Source organism: Patagioenas fasciata, chromosome 12 (genome assembly GCF_037038585.1).
Source record: "Patagioenas fasciata isolate bPatFas1 chromosome 12, bPatFas1.hap1, whole genome shotgun sequence".
NCBI lineage: Eukaryota > Metazoa > Chordata > Aves > Columbiformes > Columbidae > Patagioenas > Patagioenas fasciata.
In genome coordinates, this window is record NC_092531.1 from 15,493,618 (window position 1) to 15,517,629 (window position 24,012).

A 24,012-nucleotide genomic window follows, 5' to 3' on the forward strand; every position below is an offset into this window, starting at 1 on the left:
ATCTGTTTATCTGCCTCTGTATGATTGCCAGGTTATTTACCAGCTTTTTAGTAGGTACATCGCAAACCCCATTAACTTGATGTTGACATTTATTTTTTCAGATGCTTTATTTTCTTTTTGTGTTTTTTTTTTCTTCCCACTTTGATCCTTTCACACGTGGCTCATGCAGCTCAGAACCAAGTTCAACCGCAGGTGTTTGCATCCTCAGCCCCGTACCTGCGGATTTGCCATCCACGTTGCTGCTTCTGTGGCCCCAGGGCTCTTAGCAAGAGAGCAGTGGAGGAGACCTGCTGTGTGCAGCACGTTTAACTCCTCCTGGACTCCAGCCATCCCATCCGTGTGAACAAGAGTTCAGACACTGATGTACTGAACTTTTTTGGCAGCTTCTGCTACAGAAATTTGCAGGTCGCAGCTGGTGACCAGGCTGGTGAGCGCAGACGGTCTGTGTGATAGGAAAGTTTAGATTTGAGCCTACGCTTGGACATTATCCTTAATTGTATAGTACAGCTGTAGGAGAATTCTAAAAGAAGGTTTGCAAATAGTGCAAAACTATGGGGATTGTCAAACGCAAAGCTAGTAGCAAATTAAGGGGAAGGTTTCGTGTTACGGAATGACTGGGTAGGTTGAAATTCAGTGTTCAAAAATGCAGAGTAATAGAGCAAAGTAAAATAACATGAAGTAAATAGACAAAAGGTGAGTTCTAATTTAATTGCCACCATTCAGGGAAAGAGATCAGGCAATCGCAGTGGATAGTTTTCTGAAAACCTCAAATGAATTCTCAGCACCAGTCAAAAAATAAGCGAACCCAGAGCACCAGACAGAATAGTTGGAATGATCAGGAAGAGAACAAAACAGGATGGAAAAACCATTTTTGTGGTATTGTATAAATCCATAATATATCTAAATCTCAAATTACTGCGCACAGTTTGGCGGATTCCTGCTCACAAAGGATATAATGGAAGTAGCGAATGGTACCAGAGATCACCTTTTATATGGAATAGCTTCTATACAAAGAGGGACTTGATAAGCTAGAACTCGGCTCAGGAAACAGGTGGCTGAGGAGAGATACGACAGAGATCAATGGAACTGTGGATGGTGCATAGAATATGAACGAGAAATGGTTATTTACTGTTTCTAATAACACAGGAACAAGGGGCAACCAATTAAATGATTGCACAGCAGTTTTAAAGACAGAGATAGTGCTTTTCACAGAATGTGTAATTAAATTGTGAAATGGTTCCCATAAAACGAGAATAAGAGAGCGCATGATTTTGCTTAGAAAAGGGGTCACTGAGGGTAGATATGTGAGGAGTCCCTTACACCATGAAGGAAGGGGAAGAAGGAATGCGTGTTTGCTATTTATCACAGTGTAAGAAGTTTCCCAATTAAAAATCAGGCAGTGAATTTGAAGCAAACATAAAGTTAATTTTTCTCCTTTGTATTTATAATTAAACCATGGATCTTCTTGCCAGAGGACGTCATAGAGGCTGAAAGTATAAATGATACCTTTTATTGTCTGTTTTTACTAGTGTCCTTTCTGCAGAACTGTTCAGACTTGTCAGCCAGAGCCCAAATTTATTATTGCCAAAAAGTCAGGAGGCCACAGTTGTTCTACAAGGCAGATCCTGGACTGTGGCACTCGGGCTATGTGGACAGAACAGAAAACATCTCTGATTTCCAGACAAAGACACTCCCATAGAATAACGGGTGCAGAATTGTCATAGCCAGCTCTGAATTCCCACTCTGAAGTACACTGCACTGCATCAAAATGCTTCTCTGTATTTCCAAATGGTTTCAGCTGCTGTTAGCCACTGATCTATTCCACCCAAATCTGGGAAAGAAAATTATGGAACTGCACACAGTATGTTAAAATCTTTCCTTTACCATAGTGATAGCTCCAATTCAGATGTCTTCATTTAAAAAAAAAAAAAAGCAGAAGAAAACAGCTTTTTTCATCTTTACCAGCAGCATTCAAGGACTGTGATTTAGCATTTGGATATATTAATGCTTAGCTGGTTTCTGTCCCACAGTTTGGACAGAAGCAGCTTGTTGAGTACGTCACGAAGAGCACATGTACAAAGTGTATACTTCTCAGTCATGTAAATACTTCCCACTGACTTGCAATAATACACATTATGCCTGGGCCAGTTAATTGTGATATAGCCATATTTTTTGCAGCATTTACGAATGGGAACTGATCAAAGTTGATTATAGTAACAGCAGTGAGCCCCACAGATGTTTGACTCTTTATAGCTTCCCCAGAGTTAAGTTTAAAATATTCTGACCTGCCTTGATAATCTATCCTCCCATTTACCAAATCTAAACCCATGTATTATAGATATTTTCATTTCCACCTGAAATATCTGCTCTGTAACCTGTCTCCCCAGCTCCACTGTGAACAGAATTAGGAGTTTGTTTTTGTCTCTTGCCTCATGTAGCCGAGCTTCGCAAACCCACCCAATTTAGCTGAACACCGACCTCGTCATGTTTTTTGAACCGTACACGGCTGCATGCCCGTACTCCATTAGCGGCTGTGGGGGGAGGCTGATCTCTCAGATATGAGGCGCCATCACCAGATGAAATGTCCCGAGGAAATTATGTAGGAGTTGTTTTACCACGTCTAAATTCAATCTCCTATTTTTGGAGAGGTCCCTCCTGGATAAATGTGGTTTGTGATACTTTATTAGGTGAAAAGTGCTGACTGTATAAAAAAAAAATCTTGTTCAGAGGTTGGTGATCATCTTTTTTACTCTCCACATCGCTTTCCTTCTGAATACGTTTAATTATATGATGCTGTATTCATTGCCTCACTGACACTAAAGTGCTCTGCAGTTAAGTCCTAAGTACTAAACCAGGCAGATATTCAAGTGCTGTAAAGTTAGGCTGGATCTTTTTGCCAGCAACAGTGCTGCACTGATTTATAGGAAGGCAGGGTGCTCTCTCTTGCCTGCTGTCTTTATTGAATTCTCTTTCTTTTTTTTTAATGCCCATATTTAGGTGGCTTGAAAAACAGGAATGGATTTTTTTAATTGCAGATAACTGACTGATATTGGGCGTATTTTCCTTGCAAACTTAAAAACTATTCCCTGGTGGTGATGGGATTATAGTGCTCACTGACAGAAATCCAACTCAGGTTTGCTGAGTTTTAGTAGGCAAAATCCATTTTTTTTAGTGAAAATTTTATTTGTATTTGTCTTCACTTGATTTCACGGACACAAAAAAACCTCACAAATCTGGAATTTGCTACCTTTGTTCTTACAGAGCACTGGTCCACTTCATCATCAGTTTTACTGTGCTGCAACTTTGTTCTTTTTGGATGTGTGGAGCATGTTGGAGGGCAGGGAAATGGTGAGATGCTGGAGGGCAGGGAAATGGTGAGATTTGCACACCTAGTTTTTGCAAAATTTTGCAGAATTCCCAGTTTGAAAGGACAACGTGCAATGCCTGGCTCCTCGGATGCACAGTTCATAGAATCGTAGAATCACAGAATCATTGCACCTGGCTCAGTAAACCCCTCACAGCTGGGATTTTCTGTGCTGGAGACCATGAGCTCTGTGCAGTTGATTCCAGCTCTATACATGCATACGCGGTGTCCAGGCTGAAGGGCTGCACAAGTTCTTCAGTGTTGATAGGTACAAATTATTCTCCAGGGAGCCAAATCCTAAGCAAAGGCTTTTCTAAGCTGTGGCCAAAGGCTTCCCTGGTCAATGTGGTGGGGGAGATGGATGGAGGGATGGATGGATGGATGGATGGATGGATGGATGGATGGATGGATAATTTTTGCTCTGAAGCCCCTACAGCTTTGGGACCATAGGCCGAATACTCCTAGTTTAGAAATAAAAATAACCTAAATATACTGCTACTGCTACTGTTGTGAGGTTGTGCAATGGGAAACAGAAAAACCCAGGTCGGGGAATGAGGCTCCAGAGGCCCAATGGGCCAGAAATGAGAATCTGGCCCAGGTTCTTCTGTGCCTTTGCTGAGGGACTAACACATGCTACACCAGTACCGGCCACAGCAAATGTATTTGGGTTTATAAAATAGGAATACATGGAATTTGGCCAGATGTTGTACAAACAATTTGAAAAACAACAAACCACAGTTACTTTGTGGTAACTTTTACTCTTCTCACGGTCAGTCCTCTCAGCTTTGCTTTTGTACTATAACCAGTAAAATGAATTTAAATCGTATTCAATAAAGTACTGTAAGTACTTGAAATTGACATTATCTATAGTAATTTTACTTACTAATCTCTTCATAACAAAGTCTCTGTTTTATTTGTGTGTGAATGTTTTGCTGCATACTTTTGATCAAACACCAAATTTAAGAATTTTAGCAGGATGACTAATTTTGAACTTGGCATTTACTGTGAATTTTACTGTAGGAATTAGCATATTTGCACAAAGTCGGAGGTGAAATAAAATGCTGACATCCATTTCTAAATGTTCCTAAATCCTTGTAAGACAATAGGAAACAAAGCGGTAAGTTCCCCTGCTCCCATGGGCAGGTGTGCTCGGTCCTTCTGGCATGTCCAGGTTTTACAGGGTGATCGGGGACAGCGATGCCACTGAGGTGCAGACTGGGGAAAGCTTTGCAGGTGGCTCTTGGAAATGCTTTATGATTTAATGAAAGACTTCAGCATTCAGGAGCACCAATGGTTGTGTATCTGGTTGAGTCACAAGCTGTAAAGTAATTTTTTAAACGTAAGAAATCTCTTTCCCATCCTTTCCACCTTATCCTGTCTTCTCCCATAAAAAGTACAATGGAAAAGGAGACTGAATAAGGTCATCAGTGGTTTAATTGTGCCATTCTAGATGTATATCAAACTGCAGCACAGCTGCCTCGTATAACATTACAAAGTGGGTAAAAGAACAACTGTCAGTTCTTAGTAACAGTGATTACCTGCAAACTTGGGTTGTATGGGGCACAAGATCCTTCCCCAACCTTTTTTCTGCATTTTATCATTAGCACCAATAATAGCATCTGCAGGGAGTAATTAGTAACACCCAGAGGAGAAAGGAATTTTGCCAGAGGACATCATTATGTCTGGAAAACTAAAGATGCTGTATAGTAAGGTCGTGAATAAATTGTTTGATTCTAGGGTGGAGGAGAGGACCAGTAAAAGTAGGAAGTTTCCTACTGTGGCTAATACGCTTGTGAAGAGCACGTTAATTTCCACTGGAACACCATTAGGGAAATTAGTTTGTTCTGACAGTTTGTGTGGCTGGATACCATATGTTTACCTTGAGGGAATGTTTGTGGAGAACCACTTTGGGTTAATTGTAAATGTCACAATTAAATAAGTAAATATACAGGACTGTATCTGTGATCTGCATCAGTGCCCAGACACAGTGTACCAGCACACTGGTGTGCCAGGTAATGTGTGTACCTATAAATATATACTTTTATGTACTAAATCCATACCAATCAGCTTATCCGGACACACAGACAGCAGGTACAAACAGCAGCTGCATTTTGTCTTTCTGATCTGTTTATCGTTGCGTACACATGGCGCCACACCATGCCCGTCTATTTAATGTCTGCACTGTGAGCTCTGAGAATGGAAAATCGAGCTTCCCTGCTCGGGTGGCAGGTGTTGCACCTCTAATTCGCCTGGCACAAAAACAGGTGAGGAGGGGGAGAGGGAGGAGATCAGATAACCATGTTAAAAATCTCAGATTAGTTGGAGTCACATTACAGATTACCAGAGGTCCAAATATGTTGCCTTTCAGTGTTGTCAGTCCCCTCTAATAATCTGCACAAGAGCTGAGGATTTTCAGCACCTTGAGAGATTAAACCTTAAGAACACTCGAACAAACCCGTCACATAGGTTTTTAGCATCCAAACTTGAGGCCAAGTTCAATAACAGCCCTGTTAGTCTTCTGCATTGCAGAGGCCTTGAAAAATTGATTTTCTGTTTTGCCACCGACTTCAGTGGAACCAGGCTTTAGCCCTCTGAGGCAAATTTATTCCCATAGATGGTAGCGACTTCTGAAATCCTTAATTTCACATCTTTAAATAGTCAAACTTTGAGACAGATCAGGTAGGGGTGCGGACTTCGCTCGGTGGTGTTGATCATTGCTGAGTTATTCACTCCCCTTATGGTCTGGGATACCATTTTTTTCCTTCAAAAATGCATTTCAGAGATGTAAAGGTCTGATACAAAACACACAGGAATAAATACAAATCTTGGTATTGAACATCAGAAAATAATTTTAAAGAGAGTTGATATTGTTTACAGCATGAATGCATTTTTAACAGAAACAAGAAATCTAATCTGTTAGGGCAACATTAAGCCAGGGAAAACACTTTCTGAAGCGTCCAGAGCTTGTTAACACAACAAACACCTAAGGCAGCAGTGTGTCTTTGAGCCCTACTAATATTGTACCATAATAATTTTTGTGGAGGAAAATCTTCCTCTCTCCCTGAACAGAAACAAGACATATTATTGACTGCCAGCCGGGAAGATGTATGCTCTGGCCCTCGTGAGTCTATTAATATTTGATGCTGATGGATGTGAGCTTGCAGCCTGAGTTATTAATGGAGTTTGGTTCCTTGGACCTAACCCTCAATACATAGGGGAGAATTAACAATAACAACTATATGCCCCAACCTCTCATGGTGCTAGAATGGTCTGTCATTTAGTTGCAGCGACAGTAGTATTTCTGAAGTACTTAAAGGTACAGAAGGTCATATAGGTGGTGTTGGTGGCATTATTGTTACCATTCATTTTGGTTTAAAGATGACTTTTTAGGGTCCCAGGGGCCATGGATCCTGTGTCTTTGCTATGTTGGGATACTCCCAGGAGATTTGGGTTCCAAGCATAAAAAGGCTCACTTGTGTTAGGTTCTGAGCAGCTGTGTGGAGATGTGGTACCCCTGTCCTGGGTGGGACGGAGGTGTCATCTCACCAATCAGGGCCCAGGAAGGTGTAAGGCAAAACCAAGAACAGGAACATCCTGCTTCAACACAAAGAGGGGCTTTTACTGACACTGACCCTGACACAACATCCAGTATAGACTTTTTCCATTGGTTATGTTAAAGTTAGAATTGACCCCTGAAATCAGGAAGGAATACATTGGATAGATTTCAGGGCTATATTTTGATAAACTGGACCTTCTAAGTGAAAATTATGAAGAAAATTAAGCACTTTTGAAAATTTGTGATGTTCACATGGATCACTCTGACTTGGAGAACAGAGATGTAAAATACCAAGTTATTTATAGCTAGATTTCTTAATATAGCTTTAACATTTTCATGGGTATGTGTTTGATTGAATAAGCTACTCCTTCCTATCATGTATACCACATCCAGACATTCCACTACTCTCATTAACTTCCCAATCTTAATAGAAAAAAGAATAATCAACATAAGGAGCACAGCTGTTGATTAATTTTACTAAATAGGACAGAAATATAAAGTACCATATTGCAAGAGTGAAGATTCAATACACAACATTTGAAATCAGTTTAACAGAATATATAACTCATTAACAGCTGCATAGGCATACACTGCAGCATTATTCACTTGGGCAGGTGGTGAGAGCAAGGTGAATTTACATATCTTTAAAAGTACCAGAATGCATTTAATTTCATAGGTCATTCTCCCAAATCAAGTTCAAAATGTTAATAACGGGGTGTGCATTTATAATTAATAAAATCTTAGAGCCAGTGCTATAGTTCAAGTGCATTTTCCTCTTATGTAATTAAGAAGTTAACTGTATTTGGCAGTTGTCGCTCAGAGAGCTCTGAAAGTCTTACTTGTCAAAACCAGGGACACAAATCTCATTAAGCCACTTATTTTTTCAGTTAAGGTTTGTTTGCAAAGTAAGTGCTTGTAAGGTGGACAGCCAAAGTCATCAACCTCTGCTAGTCCATAAAGTACAGTATATTAAAGCAAATGCCAAAACCAGAAGATGTGTTGAATAAGGATGAAAGAGACTGATGTTTATTATAGCTTGTGTACTGTAGCTTTTCTTTGGGATACCCAGTGTCCAACTGTCCTCCACGCAGAGCAAGCCTACAGAAAACCAGTGCATCCGCACCAGACCATCGCGCACACGGCCAGGGAGAACTACACGTCACACGAGCTGCTCCGCGGTCCCAGGGAGTCTCCGAGGAGCTGGAAATCCGCCTTCTGCTTCCACCCAGGGCCCAGATGCTAGTTTAGTTCATCTGGTTCCCAAGGGGATATTTTAGCTCCACATCCATGTGTTCTACTCTTTGCTTTATTTTTTTTTTTTTTTAATTTCTTTTTTTACTTCTAGTTCAAATCCAGAAAAGGTCAGTTGTCATAGAAATTATTAGCGATACCAGCACTTGTGTGTTGTACATTAAATGAATTGGGAGTTCCATTCACACAAGATACAGCTTTCTAAGTGCTGCTAATTGGCTGTCTAATTGTCACAGGCAGGAGAAAGGCGGAGGATTGATTAGGCGTGGAGGCTGAATGTCCCTCTGCCGTCCCGCTTGCTCGAGGTTCCGCGGCTCATTCCGGAGCCGTGCTGGCAGGGTAATGAGGGGCAGCCGCCTTCGGATGTTCTGGCTGTCGAGACAGCACCTTTTCCTGCCAGGCCTTTTCAGGGGAACTTGTTTTACTCTGCCAAGGTCAAAGATAGCATCTTTTACAAACACTGCTTTCACTCAAAAATCACAGACTCGTAGGATTTATTTCTGAGCGGTACTTATTTTAACCTTTTCTGTTACTTCCCCCTAAACCAAAGTTTTTAGTATAAAATAGGATGAGTCATACTGGTGCTAGGCAGAACTGCTACAGCAAGCATATGGGGCTTCATAGTGCTCAAAAATCTGTTCATATTTCCTTTTACTGTCTCAGTGTCGGATGCTGTGATATACAGGCTCCTGGAGGTACTTGCCATGGCATAGGGAACCTGACATTTTGTGCATTTATCTCCTGATAAATGGATCCTCCTATCAGACAGTGAAGCCTCTCACCTGCAGAAGTACATTTTGACCAATATCTTTTCCCCTGAGCTATGGTATAGGTCACACTGTACAATGTAGTTACTATTTAACTTTGGAGTAGGATAGCTTTCTCTGACATAGAACTAAATTATTAAGGTTTGACTCACTGAAGAAGTAAATTTAGGACCTAATTTGTGATGTGAAAGCCAGGACTACACACAGAAAAAGAAGCAAAAAAACCTTGTGTGTGCTACCCTATGCAGACCTGACTATGGGACACAGTAAGTAGGTTTAAAGAATTGTGCTCACATTTTAATTCCTTTGTTGTATCAGATGAACAATATTAGTAAGAACTCTGTCTCTCAGCCAAACAAGCTCATCAGTGCATACAGCGTACCATAATTTATTGTTGAAATATTCTATATTTCTGTATCATATAAGTATTTACTCTCCCTTGTTTTCCCCACGCCTAAAGGAGAAATAAGACAGAGGCGTGAGGCGATCTGTTTGTGTGTTCTGCTCTATGTGCCTCCTCTCTCTGATAGACGCATCGTTCCTTGTTCGGTGTTCTTCCTGAAGTCACAATCTCATGCAAATTCATTGAAAACAAATGCAGGTACCAGCTACACTTCAAAAAGGTCTAATGCACCTGCCATGTAGTTTTTCTCTCTGTCAGTCCGTGGAAGATGAGCATGTACAAGATCCTTCGGCTTTTTAACAACCTGATTCTTAGAATATATTTTCCAAGAAATGCAGAGCAATCTTTGCATGGTTTCAGACTGTATATTTTGTGATTAGTGTTTCATAAGTGATGTTTTGCTTAATGATCTAACATCTGTTCTAGGAGGTTTGTTTTTGTAACTTCCCCACCTCCTGCTGAATGAATGCCAGAAACTTGTCCCTTCCCCCCAAGTCAATCAAAGCGCTAATTACATCGTAATCATGGGAAGCAGCGGTGACTGCACAAGTGCTTGAGACTCAGCAATCAACTCATAACACCCTGCTCACTGTTTTGGAAGAGAGAGCCTCCCTGTGCAGAGAGGGGAATTTCCTGCAATTCGGATTCCTTCAGCTGACTCTGTCCTTTTTTGGTTTGCAGGGAGATGACTGCACCATTACCTGCATGGCAGGAACCTACGGAACCAATTGCTCATCAGTTTGTAATTGCAAAAATGATGGTGCGTGTTCCCCTGTGGATGGTCTGTGCTATTGCAAAGAAGGTAAACAAAATTCAGATTTAACAATTGTCTGCAATTTGGCATCAACCCTTCTCCCCTTTTCCAGTGTCACAGCTGTGCAGCCAGTAACTCCACTATTTTCTTGTGCCTGTCAGTAATTCAACAATCTGCCCAAGTATCAAAACCCAACAGCGGCTTGACTGTTTTGTCTCTGCCCTGAACAGGGGCCAGACTTCACTGCTCTGCCGCAAGAACAGGTCACAGAACTAAGTGTGCTGGCAGAGCCACAGCTCCTCTCCAGAGTGATGCAGAGCAATGCCCAGACTCTTGTGGTTTTTTTCTCTATCATTTTGCTGCCCCATTTCTGCAGGACTCCTGTCCCCTGAGCCAGCACGGGGTTGCAGGATGTGGGTGTCTTTATCTGGGGAAAGAAGACGACTTGCCTGCTTCGGAGACATTGCAAGACAAACCTCTTTTCTTCCCACATGTGTCCATAATTCCTGTATGTGCTTAGAACTGAGCACAGCCCATGTATCCAGTAATCACCTGAGAAACCTTGTACTGTTCCATGACACAGTGTCCCTTATGTACCCCATGCAGCAGCACCTTCCCACAGAATACCAACCTGAGCTATGGCTGTGTGGCATACATAAGCCCTAAAACAGAAGTGAGGCAAATAACAATAAAATCTGGCATTTCAAACATGAGTTAATGGATCACAGTAGAACTCCATTTAATGAGCATGTATAAACCATGAGTTACTGCTCAACTCCATTACGTACAGCTGCAGTGTAATGAAAGCCATTGTGCGGCTGGTAGTTAAGATTTGAGGCTTAATGGCTAGAAATGATGGCCTTGGTCTTTTTATAGATGTAATAGCTTCTTTATATTAAAGAGCATTCTCAAAAAAATATGAGGTAAGAAACAGGCAGCGTGGAAGGCCAGGGTTCTTGCGTTCTTGTTGATCAGGAGGCCTCCAGCCTGCCAGGCATTACCAGAGAGGCACCAGACACCTGAGTGTGGTAAACAACCAATACAGGGATACCTATATCAACATTCCGTACATATAGATGCTGGTGGATGAAGTCAGGAGGTCATAATTAAAGGGTCAATCTTATATTTACACCAAGATCAGGTCTTGGTCTTTAAATCAAAGAGCTGCAGTTTACAACCAGCCTTTCTTGCCATCTCTGCCCTGCTTTTTTCAAGAAAACATCCCAAATGCTGTTTCTCTCCTGCATTTCTGTAGGGTGGCAAGGAGTGGATTGCTCTATTCCGTGTTCCAGTGGAAGTTGGGGTCTTAACTGTAACCAGACGTGTTATTGCACAAACGGAGCAGCATGCAGACCGGCTGATGGCTTTTGTCTCTGCTCACCTGGCTGGCAAGGGGACTTCTGTGACCAGCCATGTCCCGTAAGTGCAGCTGGGGTGGTATGGCATCCCCTGTAAAGCCATAGCCCACATAGCTCTTCTAAATGTGCCGTAGGTCAGTATCTCATTTGTCTGCAGATATCTGAAGGAAATAACGTCTAAATAACAGATTGGGGTTCTAGCAGTCAAGCAGATGTATTATACTTTGCATTATATTTTACCAGAACTATTGCCATGTTATCTGCATTTTCTTGAACATCATTTTTTAAAGTGATTCCTCATTTGGTACTATATAGAAATGTTAGGCACTCAGTTGTTTCTGTCTTCCTCTCTCTGTTAATTTTAAAAATGCAACTCAGCATTAAGAGGGACATGATAGATGATTTTGCACATTTTAGAACAAAAACTGATTACTGAGAGACTTTTGTATTTATATTTTTTGGAAGGATGGAACATATGGTCTTAATTGCAGCGAACGTTGTGACTGTAGCCACGCAGATGGGTGCGATCCTGTCACTGGTTACTGCTGCTGCCTTGCAGGCTGGACAGGTAAAATTAGCAATTACCTTTGTAAACCTTTGGGTGTTTTGTTGTTTGGGGTTTTTTGGGAGGGTTTGGTAGGTTGTTTTGCTTTGCTCTTGCATCAGTTATAACACTGGACTTGTAACTGCAAACTTTTAAATAATAGATTGAGACAAGATCAGCTGAACTTACCCATATTTAAATCCCTCATGATGGTGACAATAATTGACACTCATTAAATTTATATTCAGATGAGCTGAAGATGGCTCCAAAAGTGGAGCCAGATGTTAGCCTTCTGTAAAAAGAATCCTCAGGAGGGATGCGGATCATCTGGAAATCCTGCAGAGCTTTTCTCCTTGAGTAGCCCTTTCCGCAAGGGTTCATTTGGGATACAGTGAATCCTGGGACCATCACACCTGGGGTGCAGGTTGGAGTTTTCTGAATGCAAAGAGTCATTATTGCAGCTGCTCCATCACACAAACCCCGTGTTTGGCACAAAACGTTGTCTTTATGCTTTTCCTCTTTTCCCATGCTTCTTGTCACACAGAAGGGTGGTTATGGAGAGGAGATTAGTGCTGATTTGACAAAGAGATCTCATGATTGAACAAAGGAAAAGAGGAATATTCAGTGAAGTCGGAGAGTCCAGGCTGGAGTACAGTCAGACCTGTACTTGACTCCACACCAGTATGTCCGATATGTCTCTTTGCCAGCTTTTGACAGCTCACATAACAGCAGTGGGGACAACTTATTGATTCAACCGGTATTTCACACTTAGCTGCCTAAAATACTGGTTAGTCTTCCTTAGCTCTCTGGAGGGAAATAAACATGTTCTTGCCCATAACTCCAGAACCACCAGTGGCACTGACAATCAAAATCCATTTATATTAACAGCAATACATTTGGAAGAATTAATACAAGTTGGAAGAATGTGTGGAGTGAGGCAGGCTGATGAGGCAGCCAAAGCTGGGATACGGTCACCTTACCCAATGCATCCCTTCCATTTCTGATGGAGAGAACATCACCACAGCAGCTCAGCTCCGAGAAGCATGAAGCAAAAGCCATGAAATTATACCTAGAATGTACAACAGAAAAAAATCTTTTAAGAATTAAATAAAACACAAAAATAGGAGGTTCTACACACTGCTTATAACAAAGCTATTTTACAAAGATACTGGGCATGTGTCCCCAAGAAGGGTGTTTTTCCTACAAGAAAACCCAATTTATAAACTCACTAGTATCTCCTCCTCCAGCTCGCATTCTTCACTCAGTGGACTGCATTAATCTTTCTCTGAGCCTCTTTACCATCAATATATCCATTTATCAGGCTTTAAAACCCTACTGTGCATTCTTGATGTTCATCAGAGAAAAAGCTGGTAGGCTTTCCTGTAGTGATTGTGAGTTTCTTTAAGGGAGAAAATGGTCTTTAAAAGTATGCTAAATTAAAGAGATATATTTATACACTCTAAAAGTTTATTATGCATCTTTCTGGATGTAACATTCCAGAAGAAACTGCAGAACATGTACTTCGCAGACAATGCAGACTAAAGACGTGGCTTTTTTTCAAAAGCATTTGCAACAAATACCCTATACTTACTCCCATGCACATCTATAAAGGTACATCAAATGCAGATACAAATTACTCCAAGTAAAGGTAAGAATAGTTTCTCGGATATCCATCTTTTAATTTCCATATTGAGCAAGATAAATATATATTAACTTGTAAGGGATTTAGTGCAAACTGACCACTTTATCCTTCCATGTGTCCCTGCAATTCAGGAACTCACTTCTTCAGGATCACATTTTAGGGAGGACAATATTACTTTAGCATTGGAGACCAGGTTGGAGTTGAGATGTTGACAGGGCCATGTAAGGTGCACACTGGAAATGCTGATAGACAGAACCAACATGTGTTTTGTCAATTCTGCTTCCAGAGTTTTTTCCACTTTACTTAGCTCCAGACACCAGGAGAAATTCTGTTCATACCGGTTTGAAAGTACACAATTTAAGAAACTCTTCTGCTAAATAATTATATTTTCATACTAAGGAGTGTGGCATTGGAGAAAGATTAATCTTATCTGTAGTTGTTGTGAATTAGGCCATGATGTGTATTGCGGTGCATTTTATAAATATGACATGATAAATAATTCAGGCTTAAATTTTTGCTTTCTGAATTTGGTACTAATTAGGCATGGCCTGAAAAAGATCAGAAAAGTTCAGGATCATGGAACATCTGAAGGTTTTCCTGCCCACTCACACCAGACAGAGAATTCACGTGGCTTTCTGATCCTAATAGCCACAAAACTTCATCTGAAATAGCATAGTCTGTATGTTCATCCCACATGTGGGACCCCCTCTTGATGTCATGTTCTATGTAAAGATCAAGGAGAAGATTGAACCCATTTTCTTTAAAGTGAATTTCAAGATGTTACCGATATAAACCTTCAGAGACTGATAGATGGTAAGAGCGTGGAGGAAGATTGGAAAAAGAATCAAAAAGACATATAAAGAGTAGCATACATTGTCATTAATAGCAGTGTGCCGTCCTTTTATGATGTTACAACTGCACCCATCGAGACTATTACTCAGGACAATGCCCTTCCGTGTCTATGGCTGGGGAAGGGTAATTTTCAGGAGCTGGGTGCACCCAGCAGAGAGGAAGATGATGAAGAGATTCCCACATGTCAACCAGGAGATCACAAAGCTGAACAAACCAGCTGCATACATAAATAAGCACGTTGGCAACAAGCTGCTTAGAGACATACATGTACAGTTTCCATTCAGTTCAGTGGGGAACTGCACATGTGCAGCCAAAGGCAGAAGTTAGATCTGATCCAAGGATGATTGTGCCCTGTCGTGAGTGCCAGGTACACAGGCACGTTGTATCACGAACGGCTTTGTAGACAGAATGTCAAGCATGATATTTGTACATAAAAGACCAAAACCATGTTGGTAAAACGTTCTCATGCGGTACAAGCAAAGTGAAACATGTTTGAATGTGGATAAATCAGATCTGTGACCCGTTGTCACAGTGCAGAGCTGAATTCTCTTCCACATGAAGGAAATGTCAGCTGCAATCAGGGCTCAGCCGTGCACCGACTGGAGTTCTCCAGCTTGCACCAGTGCTGCGTACGCATGTCCTCATAAGAGAAATAGTGCTCTTCAAATCAAAAGAAGACATGTTCATATCTATTGCTAGGTTAGAAAGAAAAAATGTAGCCCACAGGTGGATCAAGTCTTGACTCATTAGGCTGATTATTCTCTAAAGATTAATAAGGGTCTCTCTTACTCCAGATCTGCCATGCATTTTAGATACATGTCGCTTCTGTGCTTGCAGCTCTGTGTATGTGTGCACACAGATGCCTTAAAGCTCCCGACACACGAGTCATTTGTGGAAGAGGTGTTATTTTGTGTACACGCAGGTTAAAATGAAAATGCTTGAAAATTGAGTGCTTCAGTGCTAATTGCATTTGGTTAATTAGGGACCTGGCACACACTGATTCCTCAAAGAGAATGCAAGTGCAGAAATCTGCGCGGTGGAGCATTGCTTGGAAGTAGTGTGCAAGCCAACAGGTCCTAGATGTGGGTATGGTGTCATCTTGCCCAGGCGCAGCCTCGTCTCCTGGATGCTCAGTGACAGTGACAAGGTCATAAATTTCAATTAGGCTCCTCTTACTTAATAAATAACCTGAAACTGGACAGAAAGGGACTGAATGCCCTTGTAGCCTTGCTGAGGTGGGTCAGACGCTGGGGAGGTGACGTTCCTCTGGTAGGTGTGAGGCTGCGTGGCTCTGGAAATTCCAGCTCCAGCTGAGCTGTGTGGGGTCCAACTGAACTGCAAACCCCAACAGGTGGGTTCTGTCTCCTCAAGGCAGCATGTTCCCACCAGAAATGCCTTCCTCACAGATACCAACTAGTTATTACTCCATAGCCTTTAGCTGGGTTACTCACTGTGACCCTCAGTAATTAAATCGGTCACAGCTGCTGATCTGTCCTCTAATTTCTGGAGGTGCTGCCTTTGTGCTCAACCTAAGCCAGGCAGCAGGACTCTGGTGAGCCAGATGTGGCCATTGCTCATCCTGTCTCTGAGACCCGAGTCCGTCCGTTTGCACAGTCAGACGTCCCGCTCGCAGACAGATCACGGAAAGGAAAGCTGCAGGCCTGGCTGCTATGCACAGCAAACTCATTTCCTCCCTGGAACGACTCAATGTGCTTGAAGTTAATTGTGGCAGTGTGTATTTTGTTAACCTTTCAGATATTACAGTGGGATTAAATAAGAAGCAATCTGCAGGGGGATATATTCCATTCCTGTAAATGTTAAGGTCAGTGAAAATCCTGTTTATCTGAATTCCTTTAATCTGAAATGCTGTCTTATCCGAATCTTAGTTCTGTCTGGGTTTTTTTTGTATCACATTCTTTTTTACATAACACGATGCTATCTCAGTTATCCGCTGAACTAGTTTACTCAGTAGCTTTTCTGAATATCTGAAGCTGAAGTTTATTCAGTAGATTTTAACATCCTAAATGTGTGTGGGGAAAATAGGATGGTACTGTAGATGTGAGATGGAGAATAGAGAAGTGTGCATCCCATAGTTAATTATAAAAGAACCCCTCATAGATTTTCCTTAATTACGCAGGACGGCAAATACAGGTATGATAATAATATATGCTGGTAACGAAGAAACATCTTGTTATTGCATTGGTACTTTTCACCTTTGGGCTTCATTCATGTCTCATAAGAGCACCCTCCCTCTTTGCCGTTACATACGGGAAATCAAAATATATATTGCGCTGTCCTTTACAACCTCAATAACTTTCATATATTGCGAGCAACATAGACCCTAATTGTCTCTTATCATGTCCAGAAATATTGTGCGGGAGTTGTGCTGGTCTCGAGTTGTAGGGATTTCCACAAGTGATTGTATAAGCGAGTTAACGGGGTCAGGAGTCCTGGGCTGGTCACAGATAAGGTGAGCTTTGAGGAATGAGCCTTCGCGTTCAGGAGAATTTGCAGGCTGCGAGTGACATCTGCACTGTCACTCAACCACAGAAACATGTTTCTTCCCTCCTGTGGACACATTAATTCAGTAAAACTGATAAGCCTGTTACTCAAGGGAAGGCCTTTTTGAATTTTAAAGAAACAGTGGCCACTTTGACGGTGAGCTCTAAGGTATTTTTAACTTGACTTTTTCTGAGTTCTTTGCCAAAAGTTGGTCTGTCTTTTGAGAAAAAAAAATAAATCCATTTAGCTTCCCATAAAATGCATTTTGTTTGCATTACTATGACTTTTCTTCCATTGCACTTCATAATCTTGGGGCCAGATCCTATCTGCAGCTGTACTGAGTTGAAGCCAAAATAATTCCATGGCAAAATATTGCCGTTAATAGATCAGCTCCAAAAACATACTGATATAGTTGGTAGCTGACTTTTCCACGCATCTTTAAAATGAGGAAAAATCTAGGACTTGTTTTATGCACCTACGGGTTTTTAGCGGGAGAGATCCACAGTATTTTAGAATTCATAGTGTTGTGGGTTGGCTTTTTATTAAAATCAGACTGTTTCTTACTCTCACGGTTTCTAATACAAAGCCTAAAGTATCAGAATGGAGCAATAGTAAGTTCCTATTAAACGTGCAGTTTCTAGATGTCTAATTCCCTTATCAAAACTACACTTTGCACTTATCACTTTTGGCAATCTTATCCCAGATTTTTAAATTAATAATTTATTTCTGTGATTATTCTGTATCCTGACATTAGCTTTAAACAGAGAGAAAAACTAGACACTTTTAGAGTCAGTCTAAAATGGTGCATTTTAGCCTCTCTTCTGGCCTCTGCCTTTCAAATGTGAAAAGCTTTTCCATATGAAAAGGTATGCTTATGCTCTGGATTCGACAAGTGCCCTTTAGTCTATGAATGTAACATAAGCTTATTAGAAATTAGCTTTAATTTTTCATTGACTTAATTTCAAGTGAGTTGATAAGATTTTAATGTCAGGCTGTGCTTAAAAATTCTCTCTTTGACAGGAGCCTTTAAGTATGGTTCCCGCTGATATAGGGCTAATTTCAAAAAATATGAATTATGAAGTTATATCAAAGACTTCATTGATGTCCTGACATTAATTATGTCTGTGCATTCCTTGGCAGATATCTAGGGGGCTCCAGATTCTCATCTAAGAGAGGTTTGGTTGTATTTGTCCTGCGCCAGATTCAGTCTATATTTCACCTTTCATGAAATCAACTGGATTTTTGCCACTCATTCAGTGGGAGTTGGATCAGACCCTCAGACTATAATTAGAACCTGCAGTAAGCCTACTGCTAAACTTAAGCATGCATGCAAATTATTGCAGTATTAGTCTTATAAACACCGAAGAGATACGGGTTCATTTATCTTTGTATTTATTTTGGGGGTTATTTTCACTTATTAAAGGACAGCTTTTAAATTAAATTTAAAGATATAGCTTGGATGACATCCTGGCTTATATTAATTTCATGGTTTCTAAAAAATGAAACCTGATGATAGAGATATTCAACCATTTTCCATTTTAACACAGAGGTATTCTATGTATAACCTTGGCTGTGTGTACAATACATTCACCTATAAATAAATGTGGGTGAGAAGCAGTGAAAAATTATTTGTGAACATTTCAGCAGACTACATACTGGATGCTGGCATGCTGTGTGTGAGGGAAGAAAAAAGAAAGATCATTCAGTAAACAGCCAGCAAGCTAAAACGTGGTGTGTATATGTTCTTGGTGAAAGCGTTTGCAGTGACAAATGTCGTAAATATCTTCCTTCCCATTCTACGCAAAGGAGAAAAAGTTGAATTTCAGTCGATGTTATTGAACACGAAAGGCTCCCACACATTTGGTTGTACAACAACTCTTGATATTCTGTTTTTAGCTGGTGGCTTAGCTTGAGGGCTTGGACGTTTAAAAGCCAAGAAAGCAATAGATGGCTCCTGCTTTTCAGTTCCTCCCTCCTGTTCATCTGCCTTTCCCAGATTTCTCTTCCTTCTTGGTCTGAAACATAGGACTTGACTCCTTTTCGTATTGTTTTCTTCAAGATCTGCCCTTTCTGCTAATGACAACTTTGCTTGCTGCAGTAGTGCACCCTGGAGAATACCCGTAGCAAAGGGAACCAGATGATCCTTAATTTTAGCAAACATTTTGACTTAGTTTCTTGTGAGGTAGGTCTCTTGCCTCAAAAGCTTTTATTGCATAAATTCCCTGAGTTGGATGATTCATATCTGGAGTTTCCTCTAGATAATTAAAAATAGGGGTACGATTAGTGCTCCACAGAGGTGCATTAGGCTGTAAGTGTATTACTTTCAGAAAAACACTTACATTAATGGGTGCATAAATCGCCCATGCATGATGAGAGAAGAGAGAATTTAGAATTTTTTCACTGGCTGCGGGGAAAGGCTTTTTCTTCATTATCTAGAACCAGATCATGGAGCTTTCATTTAGACTGAGGGGTGTTACACGCAGTCGCCCCTCTGAAGCCCACCAGTGAATGGTGCTTAGCAAGGTAAGTAAGGGCTCCTCCACATCAAATTGAAAACAAGTTCACTGTTCTAAAAGCCTTTTGAGAACACCACAAAAGTTCATAGATAATGAGAATGTGGCTGCTGTTACGTCTGTTGAATAGTTTTGCTGTATAAAAACATAGCTTATTTTGCAGACCAGATGAGCAGCTTCAGTTCTTAATGTTTCCATTTAATTTTATGAGAGATTCCTTTATGTTTTCTTCTCTCTGCTGCCCTCCCCAAGCAGATTTTCTTGTTCTTCAGCATCCTTAGATGCTGAGCTGTCACAAATTGTCCTGTGGTGTTTCTGACTGGATCTGAGTCAAATACTTCAGGGTTTGCCTCAGGTGGGAATAAATATGAAGATGCAAAAAGTGGCAGAAAAGCATCAAGGATTCTTTGTGAACTCTTGTTCGTATGCTGTTGTAGTTCCTTCTGAACAGCTGGATCCAGAGCTAATCGGACAGTTCTTTCTTATGTTATTACTCAGTGTTCTTTTACCTTTTATAGGCTGAAGCAGCAAACTATTCACTACTTAGGAAGGTGCTCTGATCTAATCTCAAGTACAAACCTGATTTAAATAGAATTTATAGGGAAAACATGAGTGTAATAAGAGTACTGGCGAAAGAGAAGGGAATAAGGCTGAAGAAAACATGAACGTATGATTGTAGAAATCATTACTGGAAATAAAAGTACAACTTGGGAGGCCAAGGCAAGATATCCAGGTGAGCTCAGTGGACTCTGCCCGTGGCCTGGCACCCGCAGGCCTTGGAACCCCCGGGCTGACGGCTGGTGACAGATGTGCCACAGCTGCTGTAGGGATCGTCCCTCGTGAGGGACACCAGAGCGGGGCAGTGGCACGAGGGAGCCGTCCCTTCTTGAGATCCCGTTCAGTGGTGCATTCCCAAACCTCTTTTCAGTCCGACCAAGTGCTTGCTGGCCCCCTTTCCACAATTACTCATCAGAACAGCCTTGCAGTTGTGATCATTAAGCTGTTTTCTGCTATTGAAGCAGTATTGCTACTGTTGTGGTTTTGTCACCATGTACTGTCAACAGGTAGAGGAACCACCATTAATGATTAGTAGTGCCAGGGACAAAAGCCACCAGGCATTCCAGATCAAAGCCAAGCATGACTCACCAAACTTCAGGCCTCCATGGTATTGCCTGCATAAATCCAAAGCCTATTTATGCACAAAAAGCAGTTCTTTCCAAAGCTATTCGAATGCCAGAAATAAGAGTTTATTATGACTTCACGTCATGTTGAAAGACAGGTGGAGGAGAGCACAGTGTTTGTGTTGGATTCAAATGTCTGCTGAAATCATTCCTGTCATAGCTAATTGATGTTGCATCTGTCTTTAGATTGTGACTATTAAAAAAAAAAAAAAGCACAAGATCTTATTCAGAGAAATAATTACAGTTGTACACTGGTAGATATAAAATTAAAGTACATGGACGAAGGAAGCTACATCCTATAATTTATCAAATTTCTCTGTCCCTGAAAAATGATGAGATGCTGGGCAGCATGCAGGGCCTGCTGCAGAGGCTGCTGTCAAGGGGATAGCAATGGTCAAAAATAGGCCACTGCTTCTTATTTATTCCATCCATTTTTGCTCTTCTGTTGTGTTTGGAGTATTAGTTTCCAACTGTCTAGAGACAAAGCAGAAAAACAATGGTGGGCTTTATTAAGAGTTAGAGATGTAATCCCCAAGCACGAGTGCAATTGCACAAGTAAGCTGGAGAGGGGAAAAAGGGAATTCTGCTGATGTCTGGCTTTCAGGAATTTCACCCTCCAAAGTCCTTCAGTGTGATGTAGTTACAGGCAGTACTAAATCTGCATTACTTTGACAAGCTGTCGTTGAAGCCATCAAAGATTATTATGGAAGCAGTATATGAAGCAGCTCTTCAATAGATGCCTTACCTCCCAGTTGTGTGGCTTGGTTTGTTGATTGCTTTTTTTTTTTTTTTTTTCCTTTTTCTTACTCCTTTTCATGAGGGTTGTATGGATGTTGGCTGAGTCCATCACAGACTGATTTGTGAATTCTAATCCACAGAACCAACTTAATCTGGTAAAATTTTACACTGCTCCATGAAAGCCAGACACAAACTTATATCGGGGTCACCAGACACACACTTCTCCAGCCATTATGCAGCAGAACCAGACTACAATATATGATATATATTACTACCATACAACCCATGTGAGTGCAGTCATGGCTGCTCTGGTGGGTTAAGTTTGTTCCAGATTGTGTTTTTCACACCATACGCAGCAATCCAGGTGCTTAGTACTGGTTTTCCTAGCCAGCATGTGAGCAAAGGAAGATCCTGTGGGGAAGGGGGAGCAAAGCTGCTCCTGGGACAGAGTTAAATCCATGTCCAGAGCAGTCCAGAGGAAATCCTACCGAGAGCAGACAGTGTTTGTAGAAATCCAGTAGCCCAAATCCATGAAGTTTTGCAGCTGCTGTTTCATGAACTGAATTAAAACCCACAGCAGATCCTGCTCTTACCTTGGCTCTGGCTCGCTGCATGAAAGTGCCAATGTCCTTTGCCCACGCACAGTGGATAACTGTAATTTTATATGTTATATGAATTTCATTTACAATTCACCCCCAGAACATTGTTTAAGAAGGTCTTGGAAGTGTAATTTCCTACTAGTATCTGCAATTGTGAACCACAGCCTCAGGCAGTAAGATAATTTTCCTGGTATCTAGGCAGTAGAGTTTATGTATAGAACTTCTCCCTGCAGCTTCAAGGACTTCTGATAGTTGTCTTTCTAATTTCTACAGCACGCTTGTGAAACAAGGAATTTGTTCATAAATTAGGAATCTGTTATTGTAACATGGAATAATACAGAGATGTGTCAACTTCAGCATGTTTTTATATTTCTGAAAATTGAAAACTAATTGTTTATCGGAAATGTTCATCAGCAAATTTGTGAGTAAATATTAAAATTTTACATGAAAGAAGTTTGCTGGTTCGCTGACTCTGACTGTAAAGTAGCTGGGAGGGATGGACTCCCCCTTCATATGCTGTCAAGTTAGGGAATTGTAAAATTAAGGTGCTTTTTATAGTACAATTCCATAAGACACACATGTCCAGATGTAATTTTAACTTCTGATTTACATTTGCAATTCAATAGGGTGTAGGAACCTCCAAAAATGAAGTCTTGCATGAGAATTATCTTAGGGTAATATAAAGTAATAAAACTTGATTGTGGCACTTTCTCAGTTGTCTTCTGAAAATTTATAAATAAATAACTGCTGTAATGGGTATCGGTATCGGTGTCTTCTAGAAGGTTTTCTTTCCCCCCTTTTACATTTTGTTACAACAATCGGCTTCATAATGACTCATTGCCTTCGTTAGGAGCAGGAAGACATCCCTCATTATTCATTACTAAAGGAAGGACTTTGCTGCTGCAAAGAACAGCCCTGGCATTCTAATGCAGCCACCTTCTGAGAGAAAGGAGGCAATGTCATTCTTCCCCAAAGTTTGCCAAAAAAGACAAGAAATAATGCCGTTTAATTGTCTCCATTTATAAATAGTTCATTCACAATGAAGGAATTGTATTTTTAATGCTGCTGTCAGGAGGAGAAGATACACATTTTTCTACATTTGTGTCTGAATTTCATTTCTGGGAGCTTGTGCTGAAACTCTCAGAACTATAAATATATATGCACACAAATATGAAATAAATTTATTTATTTACAATTTATTGTATGACTTTTTAATTACAGAGTACTGTGGCTGCTGTATTACATAAATGCACACACACAACATTTACTGTTTAAGTAATCCAAGTGTATATTTGATTTCAAAGGGAGTAGGGAGTAATATGTTAAAATAACTGTTTTTCTTGATTTTACTAGTACAGATGTTCCTTGTCTCTTTTTGCATGCCTTTTTTTTCAGATTTATTTACTGAGATACTAAGAAATTGAGCTTGTATTATGTTTTTACTGTATTTTAATGTGTTTTTTATTAAGCTCTACAGCATGGACCATGCCTCTTTATAAATAAAGCTATGATCATGTATTACTAGAAAACCCATTTCAAACTGTACTTTTGCCAGACTCAGTTAAGATTTTCTAGGAAAGGGACATTATAATTGTGTGATTAATCTTCAGAAAAGGGAAATTTTGCCTCTGCAGTATTTATTACGTATTAACTTCAGAGATTTATAAAACCAACTTGAAACTGCACCGTAAGTGTGTTTATAATGAGTTTTAGCTGATTTAATAATCCTCAAAGTTTGGTGACTGTACAGATCACAGCTTCACAAATACAGTCCATTACCTGTAGCATCCAGATGAAGTTATCAGAGGTGGAGGAAATTACTCGGGATTGTATTTCTCCTTAGCTGTGCACTAATCCAACCTCTGGCCGAGCCCTTGTCTGCATTTATCCCATTATGCAGCGGGAACATGTGCATGGATGATAAAGAACCATCTTCATGTTGAAAGTCTAGCTAGGGCCCGTGTACATCCCATCACATCTTGGCAGCA

General features: G+C 40.7%; 1 protein-coding gene across 11 annotated transcripts in view; it reads left to right on the plus strand.

The window, feature by feature from the left end:
* MEGF11 (multiple EGF like domains 11) overlaps window positions 1–24,012 on the plus strand; it is a 278,484-nt gene that overhangs the window by 212,333 nt on the left and 42,139 nt on the right. For all 11 annotated transcript variants that reach the window (XR_011741045.1, XM_071813949.1, XM_071813953.1 and 8 more), the window contains 3 exons: window positions 10,023–10,143; window positions 11,351–11,514; window positions 11,919–12,021. Coding sequence is in view for 10 of the 11 variants with exons in the window: in XM_071813949.1 (XP_071670050.1) it covers window positions 10,023–10,143; window positions 11,351–11,514; window positions 11,919–12,021 (388 nt within the window). In the remaining variant the exon portion in view is untranslated. The remainder of the gene's footprint in view (window positions 1–10,022; window positions 10,144–11,350; window positions 11,515–11,918; window positions 12,022–24,012) is intronic.